The following is a 20,825-nucleotide window of genomic DNA, read 5'->3' on the forward strand; positions in this document are numbered from 1 at the left end:
CATTGAGTGCGTGGACTGCAATAGAACTGGTGAGGGGGAGGAGGGGAACATGATTTTGATGCGCAAAAGTAGAATCCATAAAGTTACCTTCAGCCCCTGAATCCAAAAGTGCAGTGCAGTGCAGGTCCAGACGATGCCATCTAAGCCTGACCGGGAGGAGCGTGGAGGTAGATCTGAACGAGGACTTGATAGCGGAGATCCCACCCGACAGTAGCCCCTTCCTTACTGCCGGGCTGGCCCTTTTACCGGGCAGCTAAAGGCGAAATGTCCCGCCGCCCCGCAGTACAGGCAAAGGCCGTGAGATCTCCGCCTCTCCCTCTCCTCCCGAGTCAACCGAGCTCGACCCACCTGCATGGGCTCGTGATCCTGGAATGGGCCGACCGCGTCGTTGCCACTGGCTCGAACTGGAGGTCCCTCCCCAGGGGGAAACGGAGCGGTTAAACACCACCGCTCGGTTCGGGAGAGTCGAGCGTCTACCCGTAGTGCCAGATCGATGAGGCCGTTGAGATCAGCGGGTAGATCCAGGGCGTAGATCTCACGTTGGACACGGTCAGCCAGCCCATGCAGGAACATGTCCCACTGCGCCTCCTCGTTCCATCGGCACTCCGCCGCCAGGGTGCGAAACTCGATAGAAAAGTCTGAGACGGATCTCTCCCCCTGTTTGAGATCCGTCAAACGCCGCGCGGCCTCTCTTCCAGTGGCCGCGCGGTCAAACACCCGCTTCATCTCGGCGGAGAGCGCAGAGAACGAGGCACAACACGGATCTTGGTTCTCCCATACCGCCGTGCCCCACAGTGCCGCCTTCCCCGTTAACAGTGTGAGCGCGAACGCCACTTTGCTTACCTCACTGGTAAACGTGCGAGGTTGCAATGAAAAGTGCATGGAGCATCTAGTGAGGAAAGCCCGGCAGAAGTTTGGCTCACCGCTGTAAAGCTCTGGTGGGGGAAGGCGGGGTTCGGGTGACTGGGCAGCCCCGGATGGTTCCTGGTGGGCGGGCGGCATGGGTGGTGGGGTTGGCGCAGTGGGTTGTTGCCAGTTCTGCATCCGCTGGGTGAGCTCAGATACCTGCGCCACAAGAGCTCGGATCGCTGTTCCCGTATCCGCCGAGCTCTTCTCCTGGGTCTCCAGCCGAGAGATGCAGGAACGTAAAGCCTCCTCAGCCGTGAGTGGGGTGGAGCCTGCTGCTTCCATAAGTGGTCTGATAGTTCTTTGATGGTAATGAATGTGATAGGAAGCAAAAGCAGTGTGAACATATATTTATTGACGACAAATACGGTGAACACGAACTCCGTGAAGACAATGATGAACTCCGTGGGTGATGATGTTATCTCTCGGCTGGGTGGCGCAGTGGCTTGATGGCTGGTGATGACGTGGCGTGAATCTCCCGTGATGAATACAATCCAGTGACGATCAACGGCGAAATAAACAATCCAACACGAACAAGACCAAGACAACCCAACAAGACAGTCCAACATCCGGAACAACTATCAGACAAGGAAGGAGAGAATGAGGTGAGTATATGTAGCTGACGGTAATGTGAGACACCTGGTGCGGGGACTGATTAGCAGCTGATTCCAATGAGCATGATGTAACCACATGAAAGACACCAAATCACAGGACCTGAGAACACAGCCGATCCATGCACCGTGACAGTATAACCAGTGAATAGATCATGCAAATATACATATATTAATATTTCCATTAAGCATTGTTCATTTTGATATGTTGCTGTATTTCTAGTTTTTAGAAAAACTTTGCAATTAAACAATTACATTGCTAAAAATAATTAAAACACTCAAATATGTATTCAAATATGCATTCGTCTGTCCCTACAAATAATTGAAATATAAAGAAGAAATAAAGCTTTGTCTTCTTTCCCTTGAAGACAGTATGATGGTGAGGTTTTGCCAGTGCAGTGTCTTATCTATACAGTAGTGTTCGGATGAGCAACAGGGGACAGCTCAGTAAACAACATCTGTTTGTACATGCTTTCCCCATGACCTTGTGTTTGATTTCTAATTGGTGTTAGTTATGCATGTTCTGTGAAAAGAAGCCTTCAGCGCTGAATAAATGTCAGTGGAGTCGGTCAGTGAAGATGATGGATGTTTAGCCCTTCATCGCCTTCATGACTCCGAATGAAGCCAAACCAGTATAAAATCTTAAAACATGTTCCTGGTTATTATTCACAATTTATCTGTGCACATTATTCCAAGGCAAACAAATGCTTGTTTTGGAAATCTTTGATCAAAATTGGGCTAATAACTTGCTCCCCTGTCCAATGTACATTTATGAAGACAGTAGACTTATTTTAAGGTACAGTCATTTAACAAAATATATGCCACTGTTTGGAAGGGTCAAATATTCCTTTTTATTTTTGAATATTACTTTTTAAAAAGGCTTTTTTAACTGTCTACTGCTAAAGCTTTTGAGTGCGAGAGTAAGGATGCACACTATAACTCATTACAAAGTGCCTGGTTAAGGCACAGTTATTTAATATGTAGTATAGTTTGGATGTAAGGATACATAGTGGTTACACAATAATTCAGCTTGTGTCACACATGACACTATTTTGGAAGTATACTTGAAAACCACTGACAATCTTATCTCAGACATCCCATCCTGCAGAAATGCATTTCTGGGACATGAAATAGATGCACAATCACTCCCCTGTAGTGTAGTGTGACAAAATAATAGGAAATCTGAATGCAAGTGGTCACAGGAGACACATTTGAGTTGCATGATAATACCAGATAAAAACGATAATGTGTTTTGGCTATTTGTGATCAGATTGCAAAAAACACATCTTAATACCAGGTGGAGACAGAGATTATCACGATACTATCATACGATAGTTGGGAGACTCCTGGAATTTCTGGGAGAAGTGGGATTTCTGTTTCCCTCAGATCAAATATGGCACATTATTAGGAGGCATGTGAGATCCAGTGACATTTGATGTCATTGCTGCAACATAAGCAATCTAGGCTTTAGAGGCTAAATGAGCAGAGAGCTTACGTAGTGGGCCAGATTTTCAGTGAATAACCATACATATATATATGTTCTGCCCATGTGCTCTCTTTGACCTAGTTTTCCCTTGTTTTTAATCTTGTTTATTAATCTCATGTGTGTCTCATTAATTCCCTCGTTAAGTTGAGTAATTAATGTGTGTTCTGTCCCTTGTACCCTGTCCGCTGTTAAATGTCTATTCTAAGTCTATTCTAAGTCATACCATGTCTGATTTATGATAGATAGATTTTTTTATTTTTTTTTTAAACAAGATTTCTCTATTATTTCACAGAAAATACTGATTTGGTGTAAAAATGTGCTTATAAATTTTTAGTTCATTAAAATCAAACTTATGACGTCATGGTGCAAGAAAAGTAGCATATTTTTGTTAGCTGGGGTAAAGTTAAAAATCGAAAGTTTGGAACTGGTTGAAATGTGAAGCTAAATGTCGACCTTATGCAAGTAACTCTAGCGCGATACGTGCAAGGATATTAAAAAGGATTGTTAACATACATCAAATAGAGAGAGAGAAAAAATCCATCGCGAAACTGCAAATTCAAAAGTCTGGATTCTGGAATCACACCCCTAAATGGGCGATTTACAGCTCAAATGCACACTTTTCTGCGATGAATTTAGCTAATAAGCACTATAACAAAATTACTAGCTTTGTTTTGAAGCCTCGTTTACAAACTGAGGAACGAGAGTAAATTATTTTCCGTTGCAATCAAGCTCATCTGAACTAGTTTGGATTCCCTGCGAATCCGAGCAGGGTAAACTAACGGAGTCGGATGGAGGAATTCTCCATGGTGCTGAAAGTGCACTACTTCATCCACGCTTCTGAGGGAGGGAGAGGGGCCATCAGCCACACCCGCTTCTGCTTATTGGGCATATTTCCGTGGAACGTCACATGCAAACGAGCCTCACGTTTATGCCGATGAATTATAGATTAAAGGGAGGCTGAAAATGCAGATTCGGTCCAACACACAAACACGGAATCGATCGACGCACGGTCCGAATTCGCGCGTCTCATCCACCGATGACTGAGGAGATGCGTCCTGACGAGCCCTGCTGAAGAGCTCCAGCGTTCCCAGCGACCTCCGTTAGACAGCGTTCACTCACAAACAGCACGGCGAAGACAGAAAACAGCACGATGCTTGGATTCTGTAGAGATGGGACAGCGGTGGCTCTCGTCCTGCTCAATGCACTGGTGCTCATAGCTGCTGCAGACGAGGAGGTCATCTTTACCGATCATTTTCTGGTCCAGTTGCACGAGGGGACGAATGAAGATGCTCATCAACTTGCCCGGGAGCATGGCTTTGGGAGCGCAAGGAAGGTAAGTAGAAGTATGCACAGCAGAACGCCTTCAAACCTGCCACTTTGATGAATGCATGTTTGTTTCAGACTTTTACGATAAAGCAATCACATATATATCAATCATATCAATCTGAGTACATGGTGTTCTTGTGTACAACTCAAACAAATCAACTGGAATGAAGTGCCACATTCATTCAGCAAAATAATAGCTCAGAAGTTGGTGAATAAAACTGCTCATTTTACACTATGTCAGTTTACAAAGTCAAATAATTTTTTTTTTTTTTAAAGGTCATACAAATCATTAGGCTTTCCATAAGAAAATCTCAAAGGAAAGTGTACATGATTCCTGCTGGAACTGCCAAATCCTACAGGGATAAATAAGAACACTTAAAAAAAAAAAAGATTCCTTCTTATTATAACAATACTTGTGAAAACAGGAATGACAGTTTATCCAGTGGGATTTTTGCCCATATTTGATGTGATAAGAATCCATTGGATTGGTTATTATTTCAATAGAAAGCCTGCATCATTTGACTAGTGTGAAACTAGGAGATTGGAGATCTACAGACATTCAGGTAATTATGAAAACAGCATCATCAGTTTGCGGATTTTAAAAAGTCAACCCAAATGAGTCCCAGATTCTTATTCGGAGTACAATAGAATTATTCAAATTAAAAACAAAACATTAACCCCTCATAATTGCAGAAAATAGCATGGCTTATGCTACTATTATTCTTTTCAGTTGCATAAGTGCTATGATCAGTAAGAAAATGACTGAGAATGACTCCAGTAAACATATTTTTCATCTGACATAGCCGTGTTTATTTATTCCATCTCTACGAAGGGCTGTTTATCACCGAACAGAAGACTTGATTAGCCTGACAAATCAGCCTTGTCAAATGTCAAAGCATGGCTGCTACAGCTCTCACTGAAGTGGAACAGAGCTTCATGTGTGGCCAACACCTGACTGAATATCATATGTATGGCTTATTGACTTTTTATTTTTTTTATTGTTTTTGGGAGGGATTTTGTCCTGGTAATTCACACACACTTTGTCTGAGCCAGTATATGCTCTCTGTGAATGATGTAATTCTCTGCTTTCTTTACTCAAGAAAGACACACCTTAATAAACACTGAACTCTGAGACGGAGCCTCTGTTGGTTTTCCTGGAGAGTCTTCAGCTCTTCATTTACTTGACTTCAGTTCCTCGATCAGAATTGACTATCAGTGCTTCTTTTTCTTTTCTTTAACATGGCAAGTCTCATAGAACAGGAAATGGCTTTTTCCTCCTAAAGTAGGGGAACAAGTAGAACAAATAAAAATAATTAAAATTAATTACTCCAAAAGGTTAATTAAACGAACTTATATTTCATAAAAACTACAGAGTTATAGTTTAAACTACAACAAGACAGCTGAGATAAAATACAAAATACAATACAGCTGCCAAAATATTGCAGGGTTAGAAAGCTCTCGGATTTTTATCAAAAAATATCTTCATTTGTGTTACAAAATGAACAAAGGTCTTACAGATTTGGAACGACACGAGGTGAGTAATTAATTACAGAATTTGGGTGAACTAACCCTTTAACATTATCTGTCATATTTGGGGAAAACTTTCCATAATCACATTCCACACTTTTTAAGAGTCTAACCTCTGCTGCTCTTCTAATCGAGGTGTGTTTAATTGCAGCTACCTTTAGGTGAAGGACTATTTCATTTCTACCCATGGGAAATCCCTAAAACCAGGAGGAAACGCAGCCTTCAGCAGCACCAACGCTTGGCGAAGGATCACCGGGTAAGACCAGAAACTCACCGTGTGTTTGTTCCCATAGAAACTAGCCCTGGCACTGGGAAACAATGGCCGATCTGATGCCAGAGCCATTGTTTGTAGAAGTTAAAGGCTGACATGCCAATCACCAAATGACTCTGTTTTGGCTCGTACCTTGCCTTGATGCTTGAGTGGTATTTTATCAGGTATTATGACATTACACAGTTTGACTGAGGTTACATTATGAAAATTCTTAGTTGCTGATGGTGCTCTAGGTGCGCTAAAATATAGAATATAGTAAGAGAGATGTATTTGTCTTTATGTTAAGATGTGAACGGCTGAACAAAAAGTGTGCAGACTCCATCCAATAAGTGCTGGTTATTTCACAGACACAAAAAGTGAAATATTCAGTATTGTGCTAGCAGCACAAAATATCATGGGTTCAATCCCAGGGAACACACATGCTGATAAAAAAGCCTGAATGCACTGTAAGTTGCTTTGGATAAAAGTATCTGATAAATGTAAATGTCACCCACTTAAACACAGTTTTGGTTTCCAATCTGTCTGGAGGTACTATTTGACTGGAGAGCTATTTGTTCATAAAAATAAATAAACCATGGTTTTTTGAGACAGAACATGGGAAGATTTCAATCTGTAAGATTTAAGCCTATAATCAACCTCCACTATCCTGTAAGCGGCTACAGCACTGATTTGCACTCACATGAGAGGATCTGTTCACTTTCAGCACTTTTAATAACGAAACAGCTATTAATGTTCAACTGTGGTTTTCAATCGGGCTTGAAGAGTTGAATTATTTATTAGTCCGCTCATCAGGGCTGAGGGTGTTAACTCATCCATTCACATTAAATGAGGGAAAAAAAGGCATTATCAAAAGTTTTGGATGAAATGAAGCACCACCTCCAACCACCTGACCAATGCCCACTCTTCAATATCCACTCATTTCCTGATGGATAAAATCAAGTCCGACCCAGCATTTTCTCCCGATTGATTATCATCTCCTAAAATAAATCACATGATGACAGCGAGATGTCATAAAATCAGTGTTATACAAGAAAGAAAACTGTCTCCACTAACTAATGCCCCTGAAATTATACATGCATTCACTCTAATGTAAAAAAAAAAACCATTATTCCATCTATTGCACAGATGATGTCTGATAACTTCCCCAATCTGAGTTTGGATTCATTTAAAGGCTGTTCCAACAACTAGGGTAATAAATTCAGAAGTGACAGACCTATCACATTCAATCCATTCATCATCTTGAGAAACGATGCACACGTCTCATTAACAGACTGTGATGTGCTTTAGCTCAGCGGTTCTCACTGATGGGCCGAAACCTTAAAATGCCTTAAAATCATGTCATGGACAGCAGGAAAATACTTTTGCAAATGCAAATAATAGAACTGTGTGTCCAATCAAACAAACAACAACAACAAATGACTTAAACACTCAGACAGACTCAGCCATGAACACAACCACAGAATGTAAATGAAAATATGACCCAAACTTTTTTCAATATATATTCAAATACAATAGGAATAAACACTTTTGTTGGTTTGTGCATTGACCAAAGAGATGTTCAGAAAGCGAAGCAGACAGCTTTGTTTCATTGATTTTGTATATTGTAGAGCCTATGCATTTATTTGTAAAATAATTACTGGCAACATTAAGGACGTTTTTGTTTAACTTCGAACAATGCTGGATCGCGACCTAATGACCAATCAGGAAATCAGAAACCTGGAGAAGTAGAAACAGTGCTTTAGCCATCTGTGTTGGGTTTACCTCAACAGTATGACAGCTTTAGGACCTCATTCATATTCACACAAAGAGTCTTCGGTTTGATCCTGGAAGGCCCTTCAGTATCAGTGCTTACAGATGGAGGGGAGGTTTCTCCATCACTACAATCATTTCAGCTCAAGTGTTGTCACAGAGCTTGGTGTATTGATCGGTTTCTTGTTTTTGTGCTCTGCTCATTCACACACTCCTCTCTGGCTGTTTACACTGAGACTCTGCTATTGTTTGCTTTGCTCTTCATTTGGACAGTCTCTCCCTTTCTGTCCAGTTTAGATGTTACATAACAGCGTTCTTCATTATGCTGCTGAATGTCTCTCTGAAGTCAACATGACTGTCTACGATCTGTTTTACTTCTGGATTTCTGAGTCAAGTGATTATGAGGATAACGCAGATGTGCACTACTGATCTGTACTGATCTATAAGACCAGGAATCTGTGTTGAGGGTCATAACATTCACTTTGATCTCATTTAGAAGTAAGCCGTTGGTTTATAGGCGGAGTGCATGTAAAAGGATGGGCAGGGCTAAGCCTTCTCCTGGCCATGGGGTCTGAAATTAATGGGGGCTTTGGACAAAAAATGTCAACACATTGGACAAATATGACCCTGTACAATTTAACTAAATCTATTAAGGATGAAAATGAAAGGTGTTGATTGCGGGATTACATTTAGATCTGCTAATGATGCATCAAATTTCTTTTTACTTGTTTTTGCAGTGTTGCACATTATAACCAATCACACAAAAATTTTTTGAGGTTATGAATGCAGTGGCCAAACAGAAGTGTCCAGATGAGTCATCACTAAAAGTTCAGTGTGCACGCTCGCTGACTGAATTCTGCATGTGAACTCTCTCATCGTAAGCAACAAAGTCAAGATGTACATACAAGAGATTTGACAGTGCAGACAGCTTCAATGATCATAATGAGAGAGTTTTTTGAGCATGCTTAAAGGGATAGTTCACCCAAAAATCTAAGTTATGTCATTAATGACTCACCCTCATGTCATTCCAAAACAGTGAGACCTCCGTTTATCTTCAGAACACAGTTTAAGATATTTTAAATTTAGTCCGAGAGCTCTCTGTCCCTCCATTGAAACTGTGTTAATGATATACTGTCCATGTCCAGAAAGGTAAGTTCGTCATCTGGCTCGGCTCGGTGTTCATCTTCAGTTCTCTCTTCACAGCAGTTCAGTCAGTGTACTGTTTGAGTAAATGAATTACTCCGGGATATTGGTTTGTTTGAACTCAGAAGAAGTGTCAGCCACATTAAAAAAGTTAACAGCTTAAGTCATTTGCAGATTAATGCGTATTGGAGACGCGAACCGTTTAAAACGATTTAGTTCAATTTGGTGAACTGGTTCAAAAAGATTCGGTTACATCAAATGATTCGTTCACAAACCGGATATCACAAACTGCTTTGTTTTGATCTCTCTCACAACAGACACGGAAGAGAAGACAATGCTGAATAAAGTCGTAGTTTTTGCTATTTTTGGACCAAAATGTATTTTCGATGCTTCAAAAAATTCTAACTGACCCTCTGATGTCACATGGACTACTTTGATGATGTTTTTCTTACCTTTCTGGACATGGAAAGTATACCGTACACACAGCTTCAATGGAGGGACTGAAAGCTCTCGGACTAAATCTAAAATATCTTAAACTGTGTTCCCGAAGATAAACGGAGACCTCCGTTTATCTTCGGAACACAGTTTAAGATATTTAAACTTTTGGAACGACATCAGGGCGAGTTATTAATCACATAATTTTCATTTTTGGGTGAACAAACCCTTTAAAAGGGACATAACACACAGTTTCTGCCAATATCATATTAATCTTGAGTACTTTTAGAGTAGCACTGCATAGTTTTATCAGATTTCTAAAAGACAGATACAGCTATACTGAAAGCAGTTGAGCTCCTGGAGGTGTGCCATGGGAGGAGCTAAAGAGTCATGAGCACTCAGAGCTTTTGCATAGCGATTGTCTGTAAGCTGTGACATCGACATTAATAAAATGGGAACAAAAACTTTATTGACTTAAATTAACTGTGGCTAAAGAATTAACAAATGGGTGTGATCTCACTCTCGCTCTGTTTGATGTGTGTGCGCTTTTCCTGGATGCCCATACAAGGAATTCCGCCCTTTATGATGTCATACTTGAAGAAAAAAAAGTTTCCTTAAGGAGTGTATTCATCACAGTCATACAATAAACTTGTTTTTTTTTTTACTTTGGCCATGTTTAGCATAACAGTGTAAATAACTCAGAATGCATGAAATAGCATTAGACCGCCCCTTCAAACTCACACTAGACTGAAGTCAGTCATGTTCTTTGATAATGTAAATATTTTTTGCTTGCTTTTTGAATCACCATGGAAATGAAAGCATTATAATAAGTAACTTACAGGACCCTACATCATTTCTGGAATGGGTTGTCAATATTCTCTTAACGGGTCATGAAACCCCCCATTTCAGCACAGGTTAGTTCTCACCACGGTTTTAAAAAATGCTAAAAAAGTGGGCATGGTGTGCAGCGGACCGGGGGAGGGGGAAGAGGGGAGACAGACAGCACACAAAGCTTTGCGTTCAGAAAGTTTCATTTAGTTCCCATCGAGCTAAAAGCACAAATAAATGCACAGCCATTTGCACTCTGCATCGAAAACATATTACACTTACATTCAGTCATTTAGCAGACGCTTTTATTCAAAGCGACTCACAAATGAGACATATATATATTATTCTGTGGCGTTTATATAAGCCTTTTGACAGGTTGTGTCACAGAGCTATAAAAACGTTTACACTCACCAAGTGAATGAATCGCGTTTGTGCCGAACTCTTATTACAAAGAAAAAACAAGCACTCTTCTGCAATCCATGAATGTTTCTCTGTTAATCTGTGCGATGTCATTTCTAGGTCTGATGAGTCTTTCATAGCAAATCAACACATGCTTCTCATAGGATAAGAACACGCAATCTCATGAATAATTGAATAGACACCGACGCGTCATCAATGTACTATAGTCCATTGCCACGTCAAAAAATCGTGACGTCAACACAATGTAGATTCTAAATCCGGAAGATGAAAATAGAGCAAAAAAGCTTAAAATTAACCAATTTTCTCCAACAGTTAAAATTAGCGGATGCTAACATTGTCTTCTATGATGTGCAACACAAACACCTCTGCTAAAATCTTAAAATAAGTAGTCTGGGGTTTCATGACCCTTTAATAATTAATGGGCGTAACATTCAATAAACCAATCAGAGTGTTATCCCCCATTCCCTTTAAGAGTGAGATGCCATCGCACCATGGCGGATCGCTATTCACATGGCGAAATTTGTTGGCGGAAAAGCTGAACGCTTCTCAAGCGAAACGAGCGATCTGATTATGCACAAAGTTAAAGCGCGCGAGCAGATCATCTACGGTACAAGCAGAAATCCACCAAAGCTTCCCAAGGTGAAGAAGGCGTGGGATGAAGTAGAATTTCATTCATCATTATAAGTAGTAATAAGCTGAATTGCAAATAGGTAGCCTAATTCTAATACACGCTATGACTATCCATTATTACATTTTTATATTTATGTAGCCTACACAATAATATTATTATACACTGTAATCCTTTTGTTTTTAATATTTGGCATGTTTGTGTGTTGCGCACCCCTTTGTGTAATAAGCAAAGTCAGCGCGCACTGTGGACCCGCCCAGAGGTGCATTTTCTACCAATGCGCTCTTTAAATAAAAATTATTGCGCCATTGACTTTTTGTGACTTTAGACTAGGTTTGAGTTGGTCTATGGCGCAGTCTATTTTCAGCTAAACGACGTGGCGCTGGACGGGAAAATGCGAACGGCGCTGGACTGAAACTAGCAAATACACTTGCGCTGCGCCGGGTGTATGATAGAGCCCACAAAGTTTTTATTAAATTATGATCATGTTATATACGAATTCGTTATTATTAAAAATATTTTGTGACATGACACCCATATCTGGTACTTATGTTAGCCTGTTTCCACCAATGAACAAAAAAAGTAAAAGTGTAGTTGCTTTTTTTCCCCTTGCAATTGTGAGTTTACGCCTCACAGTTCTGAGTTTTACAGTCAGAACTATTATAAACTTGCAATTTTACGATTGTTTTCCCCTCAGAATTGGACTGATTTATCATGCTAGTGACATGCTAAACATGTTAGAACATGCTAGTAACTTTGCAAATCATGTTAGCAACATTGTAGTAACTTGCTAATCATGCTAACAACATTCTAATAATTTGCTAATCATGCTAGTGATATGCTAATCATGCGAGAATCATATTAACATGATAGTACCTTGCCAATCTTGCTTGTGACATGCAATTATCATGCTAAAAACAATGCTAGCAACAGACTAATCATTTTAGTAAAAACAATAGTAGCGTGCTTATCATACTAAAACATGCTAGCAACATGCAAGACATTGTGCACTTACTGTTGCTATCTTGGAAATGCTTGTATTTTCTTTATGGAATGCAAATCTGGTACTTTTTTTTCTATCATTGTATTTATTTAACTTTTATTATTATTCTTATTTAAATTTGCCTTGGGTGAAACATAACAACATGGAAATCTGGCTGCAAAAAAAGTAAGGGAAAGTAATCATGCTCATGCACATATGAAGAGTAGGGTGCCATTTTGAGAAGCAGCATGATCTGAGTCATGAGTGTGTGAGATGTGAGTATATAAGATGGGCTGTTCTGAGTGCCATCCCACAAGAAACACCAGCGCATCCAGAGCACGTAGGGTTAACCAGCATATGTCTGAATGTGTCACTGCTGTTCTGCTCTCTCAATCAAGAAACATCAGAAATCAGTGTTAAAATGAGATTTTTTTTTTTGTTTTTGGGCTCATGGATGGTAAAACACAATGTGGCTGATTGCAAAATTGGTAAATGAAAGGTAATGTGTACTTCAGTACTGATATGCGGTAGTGTAGAAATTGTTCTGCAAAATTGTGAATCTTAACGGTAGACATAACCAACCAATAAACCCATGAATCCAATTTAATCCAGAGAACAGCACTTGTACCTGTCACTTTCCCTCCTTTCAACTCAAATTCTTACAACTCAATTATCATGTCCTTGAATCCAGTGCCTGGCAGAGCTGGATTTCCTTCTTATGCACAAAGAAGCACATGCTCTAAATTGGACAGACGTTTGCTCAGTGACCAAAATCTCATATCACAGTGTGAGTCATTTTTTATCACTGTAATATCATGATATATATTTCTCCAAGATATCTGAGGAAAGCTGGTTTATACCAGGGTTATTAAAAATGGTTACTTGAAATATACAACCAAAGCACATGCGTTAACAATACCTTACAACTGAAGAGTGCAAGACATGAACTTAAATACACAGAGAAACAAGGGTAATTAATGATACACACCTAAACACCCAACCAATCTGAAACCATGCCAACAAACTCAACGGTTGCACTTTATTTTACAGTACGTGTACTAACATGTACTTATAGTGTACTTACAGTGTATTTATCTAAGAAAGTTCTGGTAATACAAGGTAACTACATGGGGTAGGGTTAGGTTTAGGGGTAGGTTCAGGGTTAGTACCTAGTTATTACATAGTTATTGTAATTACTATAATAAGTACATAGTATGTACATGAGGAACAGGACTGTAAAATAAAGTGCTACCAACTCAACTATGGGAACAGTGTAAACTGACCAGACTACTAATACCATGTTGCTAACATGATTTGCAAAATTACTAGGATGTTGTTAGCATGACTAGCAAGCTACTAGCATGTTGCTAGCATGTTTCTAGCATGATTAGCGTGTCACTAGCATGATTAACAAGTCCAATTATGAGGAAAAAAAATACTGTATAACTTGCAATTGTGAGAAAAGGTCAGAATTAGTCAGAATATCACGCAATTCTGAGAAAAAAGTCAGAACTGTGAGATGTAAACTCACTTTTTTTGTTTATTCATTGGAGGAAACAGGCTAACATAAGTACCAGATATGGTTGTCATGTTAGAAAATATATTTTTTTATATGAATTAATTTGTATATTATGTGATCATAATTTAATTAAAAAAGCGAGCAAAGAATATTTACATTATCAAAGAACATGACTGACTTCAGTCTAGTGTGAGTTTAAAGGGGAGTTCTAAAGTCATTTCATGCATTCTGAGTTATTTACACTGTTAAAGAGTTGGATTCTCATGTTAAACATGGCCAAACTTTATAACTTTTAAAAATTAAGTGATTGTATGACTGTGCCGAATACACTCCTTAAGGAACCTTTTTTTTCAAGTAAGGCCTTGTATGACATCATAAAGGGCAAAATTCCTTGTAATAACTTGATTCACAAATCCTGAAGGAAAACAAATCGTAGACAGTCATGTTGACTTCAGAGAGACATTCAGCAGCATAATGAAGAACGCTGTTATGTAACATCTAAACTGGACAGAAAGGGAGAGACTGTCCAAATGAAGAGCAAAGCAAACATTAGCAGAGTCTCAGTGTAAACAGCCAGAGAGGAGTGTGTGAATGAGCAGAGCACAAAAACAAGAAACCGATCAATACACCGCGCTCTGTGACAACACTTGAGCTGAAATGAATGTAGTGATGGAGAAACCTCCTGTAACAAACTTTCATAGATTTGGATGAAGGAGGAAGGATCCAGGCTTAGATGGAGGACGGAAAACTGGGAAAGGAACAAAAAAAGTCCAGGGTGGTGCAGATAGTGGAGTAATCTTGAACAGGGAAGGGTAGATGGTTACCCAGTTGCTGTAGGGAGGAGCCATAGAGGAAGAAGACCAGTTGACATCATGGAGAAAACAGCAACCTCGGAGATGGAGCACACTGCATAGCTGGAGATCTGATGAAGAGGAGAGACATTGAAGACTTAGTGGTTGTGACTGAGCCGCAGTGACGACCCCCTGAGACAGAAGCAGGGATCTGTGGGGGCAGAGGTTGAACTGGTGTGACCGAGGGCAGAGCCAGCCGAAGTCGAAGGGGTGGAGGTTCAGGCGAAAGCAGTGCGATGTCGACCCTTGTGGAGCCGAAGTACTGAGGAAGCCTAGAGAGGCTGAATGTCTGATGTTCTCTGATTACATCGAGGGTGGAAGAAAAGCAGGCGTAGGAGTCAGGACGATGGGTCGAGGTGGAATGGAGCACTCAGAGGCCGAAGGCAGACCTCAGCAGACCAGCAGTGTAAACACACCACTGAGAGGAGGCAGAGGTGATACAGAGAGGCTGATGGGAGACAGAGATGAGTGCAGGAGTGGTTGAGGACAATGCCAAAATCATGGTGTTGATCCCCGTGAAAAATAACGAACAAAACAGTCATCCGGGAAGTCTTGACTGATGGGTGAAGTCAAGGAATTCTTCCAAGTGTTCCTTGAGGGAGCGGTTTTCCCTGCTCAAGGCATATTAAATGAACAGTAGGGATGTCCATGATGAAAACAAAGAAAAAAAAGAAAGAAAAAATTATTAAAAAAGTGCTTCCATACCCTCATACTACATGAGGACTCTTATGGTCATTGATTATGCTGCAGCTCATACACTTGGTCACATGGGGTCCCCTCAGGCTCAAATTTTGTGTTAGGCCCAATCCCTTCTCCTGATGTTGGCTCCAACATCGTGGCTGAGGTGCCCTTTCTGTTTTTGGCTCATGCAGTCGCTCCTTGCAGCGGGGCAGTGCTTGGCACTGGGTTGGAGTGGGGCTTGCGTTGCTGTCTGCTGGTGAACATATTAGGTGAACAGCAGGGATGTCCAAGATGAAAACAAGGAAAAAAAAAAAAAGCACACAAAGGAAAAGAAAAAGTCTTCACCGCTAACCACTTTCTAGGTTGGGTATTATGTCACAGCTCTGTTTGCACAAAGCATCTGCGTGACGCGGAGGAAAGTTAAGTAATCCAAGCAGTCTTTAATAGTACATAGGTAAATTAAAATACAGGGTGACAACCAAAGCAAAAGCATTAACAATACCCAACAACTGAAGAGAGCAAGACATGAACTTAAATACTGAGAAAACAAGGGTAATTAATGATAAACACCTGAACAAAATGACAACCAATCTGAAACCATGCCAACAAACTCAACCATGGGAACAGTGCAAACCGAAAACAGTCCAAGCACTGTGGAGATTACTGTACTGTGTTTGTAGTTTGGATTATTACTTTAAATAATCTATATTAAGATATGACATACATTCAGCATAATCTTAAATCATATTTATCAGTAATATATAAGAAATAACTTTCTATCGCTCATAATTGTTTTACCACATGGTTCTGTATTTGTGAGGTTCTATCCAATTTGTTTTGATATTTAAAATTAGTTTTCTATTTTTCCCAGTATACTTTATGTATCTTAGCATGACCCTTACTTGCAGATACATCAATTACAAGAGACAAGCTGACTGAATGACTGAATCTGAGAGACTGAATGAGTATTACTTCTGTTGATTGACTCTCACACTGGATCAATGGGGTCAAATAGTTCTGACCTCTCCTGCTGCTGTCTTTTATTTGCACGACTAAGACTTATGTATAATCTCACAGTCAGCTTTGTGTATTCATTGTTAGTGTTTTTATTTTAGTAATGATATTTTAATGGATGTAAAGGTCCAAAGTAATTACAATAATTTGTCAAATATTGTGCTCAATGAACAGATTTATTCCAACATGAGTTGCAAAAATTATAAAATGCTACAACATAGTCTGAGTCCTTTTTTTGGGCTATTAAACATTATTTTATTTCACCTTAGTTATGAGTATAGAAGAAAATGTAAACATGTTTTATCATTTTGCTAGAAGCATGTAAGTAATCAAAAAAAGCCCACGGACAGGTTATTGCTGACAGGATACCACATTCGGTAAGGCAAATGCAAAAATCATCACGTTATTACCTGTTAGAAATATTATCAATGCTATCAAGAACAGTAGCATTTAACACTAGTACACAGATCTGTAGGTTACAGAATGAAATTAAATATGCAAACCCTAGCTATCAGTGTTTTGAGCATGAAAATGTTCTCTAATTAGTTTGTCTTGGCGATGCAACTAAGATCAAAATCTATATTAACAATCAAAATGGCTGTGAAAATAAAGATGAATAAATCAAGTGCAGACTTTGATCTGTCATCTGTGGCGAGCGCACATGCTAATGTGTGAGTGTCAGTGGGGTTTTCTTTGTATATGTGAGCAATGGCTGACGTCATGTTTTACAGTGGTGGGCTTCAGTGGCTTCTGCTGCAGCTGAGGTGAAAGGTCACGCTGTGAAGCTGCTTTAAAGGACAACCAACCAGCCATGAGTAATCCTGCACTCTGAGCCTCTACAGGCTGTGAATATTGTGCTGTGCTCGCCTGATGAGACTTCATGGCTGATCACCAGCACATGTTGTGTTTTGGATGCTGGTCTTCCCAACAGGCTTTCCAACTAGCTTGGGGACTATAGATTCTACTTAATTAATTTTCTCAATACAAGGAAAGAACAAAAACATTGTTTTTTCATGTACTGGTCAGTTTTGAGATTGTGGGCTATTTGGCTTTTCATAAAGTGTTGTCAGCCTGGTGGAAAGAAAGCATCCAAAATACACTTTTAAGTGTTTATTTTACTGCACTTCTATTGGTGTCTGTAGATTTCAGTTACAATACACTTCTTTAAAAGCTGCAAGGTTTTTCCCCCTCCATTTCAGCAGCACATACATTCATATACTATATTCAGAAGGCTTATTGAGGGGTTTGTTCACATTGCATTTGTCTGGTTATATGTAACATTTTATTTATTCCAAAAAAAAACACCTTTTTTTTTGTCTGTTGACAGTATTTTCTGATTTATGGAGTGATAAAAAGAAAAATCCAAAATCCTCTGAGCCAAATAAAGAAATAATAATTTTGAAACGGGCTTTAATCAAATGTTTAGATTTCTAAAAAATATGCAAATCTGTGCTTATTTAATAAGATAATACCTCATTTGCAAATCTAAACATAAACAAATAATAATAAAAAAAAAACTTGGAATAAAAAACATTTGCAATTTGTATAGTATATAGTCAACTAGATAAGTATGGTAATATCCATTAGTTATAACTACCTTATTAAACAAACAAACAAACAAAAAGCACAAACACATGCGCTCTTATGAATGCACTTTGCTGCATGCTAGCTTATTGCTTGGTGCACAATTTGTTGAATGAAAATGTGAAATTCAAGCAAAGAAGTGTGAGCCTGGAAGGCTGAAATCCAATGAAAGTCATCTTTGCTTTGTTTTTCAGGTGAAAAATGTGTTTCCTCAGGAGGGCTTTGGCCGTCAAAAGAGGGGCTACAGAGAAATCAGTAACATTGATGTCAATATGAGTGACCCGCTTTTCACCAAGCAGTGGTATCTTGTAAGTAATTACAGTTCGTAAAGTCTTCATTTGATTTGACCTTCAGCATTGGAACTGATTGCATTGGATTAGCCGGGATCGCTGATACTCTTGATTTAAAGCATTTTCCTCATTAGCCATCACCATCAACATTGGTGTATGAGCCAGCATCAAAACACGCTGATATCTTCCTTATTTCTCCAGGGCTAATCGTGACAGGCATCCCTGTCTGTTTTGCCAGGGAGAAAAGTCTTTAATTTTGTTTGTCAGTTATAAACACTGCACAGCAGGGTTTCAGCCAAGTGTAATATCTGTATGACATTTATTTTCCTTCCTGCGCAATCTCCCTCATAACATCTCATTTTCAACGCATTGAGTGCTCTGCTTGAGTGACGGTTTGGTTTTGTTTAATTAGATAAATACAGGCCAAGCAGATGGGACCCCAGGGCTGGATCTCAACGTGGCAGAAGCCTGGACCATGGGCTTCACCGGCAAAGGTGTTACCATCGCCATCATGGACGACGGTGTGTGAAATCTGGCAACATAGACCAGTTACTTAAAACTAAAAGGCTTGATATTGTGCAATAATGTAAACACTAACTGTCCTGTAATGTACCATTTTGCAATCACCTTGCAGGAATTGATTACTTACATCCAGATCTCGCCTCAAATTATGTAAGTACTTTTTTTCTCCATCATTTGCTCCACATGTGATTTGAAGTAACCTTGTCTGATGGATGGACAGATGCTTTAATGTCATTGAGCACCTTTACTTGCACACCAATACGCTGATAACCCGCTCTGCCAGTTTACATGCAAACCCATGCAATTAAACCACATTTACAAGACTTTATTAATAAATCAGTTTATTTCCCAGTAGAGAAATCAATTGACTGGTTTCACAACGATATCATATAAACAGTTTACATGATATTAGATGACTTGTATCATGTGAAACCTCAGTCACGCCAAACTCAAGAGTCTTGAGTTGTCCTCGGCTCGTGACAGATGTCCCAACTGGCTGTTTAAGGCTATTGTAGAGCGCTAAGCAAGAGCAATTGAAAGTGCCATTTTGTGATTTTCAACCTAATTAATGTTTGATATTCATGTGGCTTATGAAGCAATGCAGTATGTACACAGTGGATTAAATGGATTAGATTTTATGTTTGAAACATAAAATTAAGGTATTTTCAATTAAACCTGAAAGATTTTTCACCTTTAAGTGGTTTAATCTAAGTCTTCTGAAGAGATATGTCACAGCCAGTGTTGGCAGATTAGATTGATGATTTCCAGCCCCAATGCTCTCCAAAACCTAGTACAAAAATTCACTGCCAAAGGCATGTATAGAAGGTTTCACCAAACTGCTCCCAAACCAGCCTAAATTTTGTCAAATTCAAAAAAAGATTGGTTGGGACTATTTGTTTGTCTGACCAGTGAAATATAGGGAGACTGTTTGAAAACATTTTTTTTTTTTTGCAGTTCTGTTTATGTACCAATAAAAGTGTTGGTCTTGTGTCGATTTCTTATTTAGTTTATACAGTGAATGTGCACCACAGATGAGTTCTAATCCCAAAATAATCTGGTTTTGACTTTGGTGGGGGAAGATGCTGACGGCTCCAGCTGGGCCCAGATGAGGCAGTAACTCAGCATGTCCTCCCCTGCTACTGTTTTATTTAGCACCAATTACTTCCAGACTCTCCTCGCCAGAACTGCTGTTTCTTTTTAGCAGTGCTATTCTCGCCGAAAAAGAGAATGTGTTAGTTTCTAGTGTGTGCATGTGGCTGAAGTGAGTGAGGTTAAAAATAGATTCAGGATAATTGGCCTAATAAGGACTAATGTGGGATGAGGAGTGAATTAGCATAATCGTTTGAAGGATTTTTTTTGACAGGGGGCTGGATTTAATTCATTGCTTGCTAACTGCAGTCTCCAGGCAGCAGCCAAACAGAGACTTGCAGAAGAACAGAGCGCATCATGCTTAGCTGCTTTCCTCGATGGTATCCAGTTTCCATGGTGATTAAAATGTTGTCATACACACATAAGGTCCTCAGAGATATTACCATGGTACAGGAGGGTTTAGGCCCTCTACTTCCCTTTAATTGTGGTGAAATCAAACAGTTTAGCTTTAATAAACTTCTTCAGAGTGATATAAGACTGTTTATTGGGTATAATTTTGCAGAAATTACTAGCTGAGAGCACATTATATGTTTTCAGCCAAATAACTGCTGAAGGCTGTATGTATGTAAACAGTATCTTGATGACGTTTGGAAGTGCTGATGTGGTTTCATATTTTGGTCTTGCTCTTCATTAATGTGAATGTCATGATTGTGATGTGATGGATTATGGAGACTGGTGTGTCATTAGTTCCTTTGCTCTCACTGTGTGCAGGGGATCTGGTAGCTGTACGCCTTGGGACCACTGGCCATTATCATACTCTACTTTCTCTCAGTGCAGACTCACAGAAAAGATTGGCTTCTCTTTTTTTCTGTGGCAGTGACATTGCTGTTAGAGATCTAATTTTTAACTGAACAGGTCTCGCAAATTCAGGTCTCATGAAAATTCACTTTCGCAACCCCATTT

The 20,825-nt window shown here is 39.6% G+C and overlaps 1 protein-coding gene across 1 annotated transcript in view; it reads left to right on the forward strand.

Moving 5' to 3' along the window:
* Positions 1-3,801: 3,801 nt before the first annotated feature.
* The window catches only part of LOC132111003 (neuroendocrine convertase 2-like), a 68,020-nt gene continuing 50,996 nt past the window's right edge, over positions 3,802-20,825 (forward strand). The window contains exons 1-5 of the mRNA XM_059518165.1: positions 3,802-4,336; positions 6,008-6,112; positions 18,156-18,269; positions 18,664-18,772; positions 18,886-18,923. Coding sequence (XP_059374148.1) covers positions 4,154-4,336; positions 6,008-6,112; positions 18,156-18,269; positions 18,664-18,772; positions 18,886-18,923 — 549 coding nt within the window. The 5' untranslated portion in view covers positions 3,802-4,153. The remainder of the gene's footprint in view (positions 4,337-6,007; positions 6,113-18,155; positions 18,270-18,663; positions 18,773-18,885; positions 18,924-20,825) is intronic.

Source organism: Carassius carassius, chromosome 30 (genome assembly GCF_963082965.1).
Source record: "Carassius carassius chromosome 30, fCarCar2.1, whole genome shotgun sequence".
NCBI lineage: Eukaryota > Metazoa > Chordata > Actinopteri > Cypriniformes > Cyprinidae > Carassius > Carassius carassius.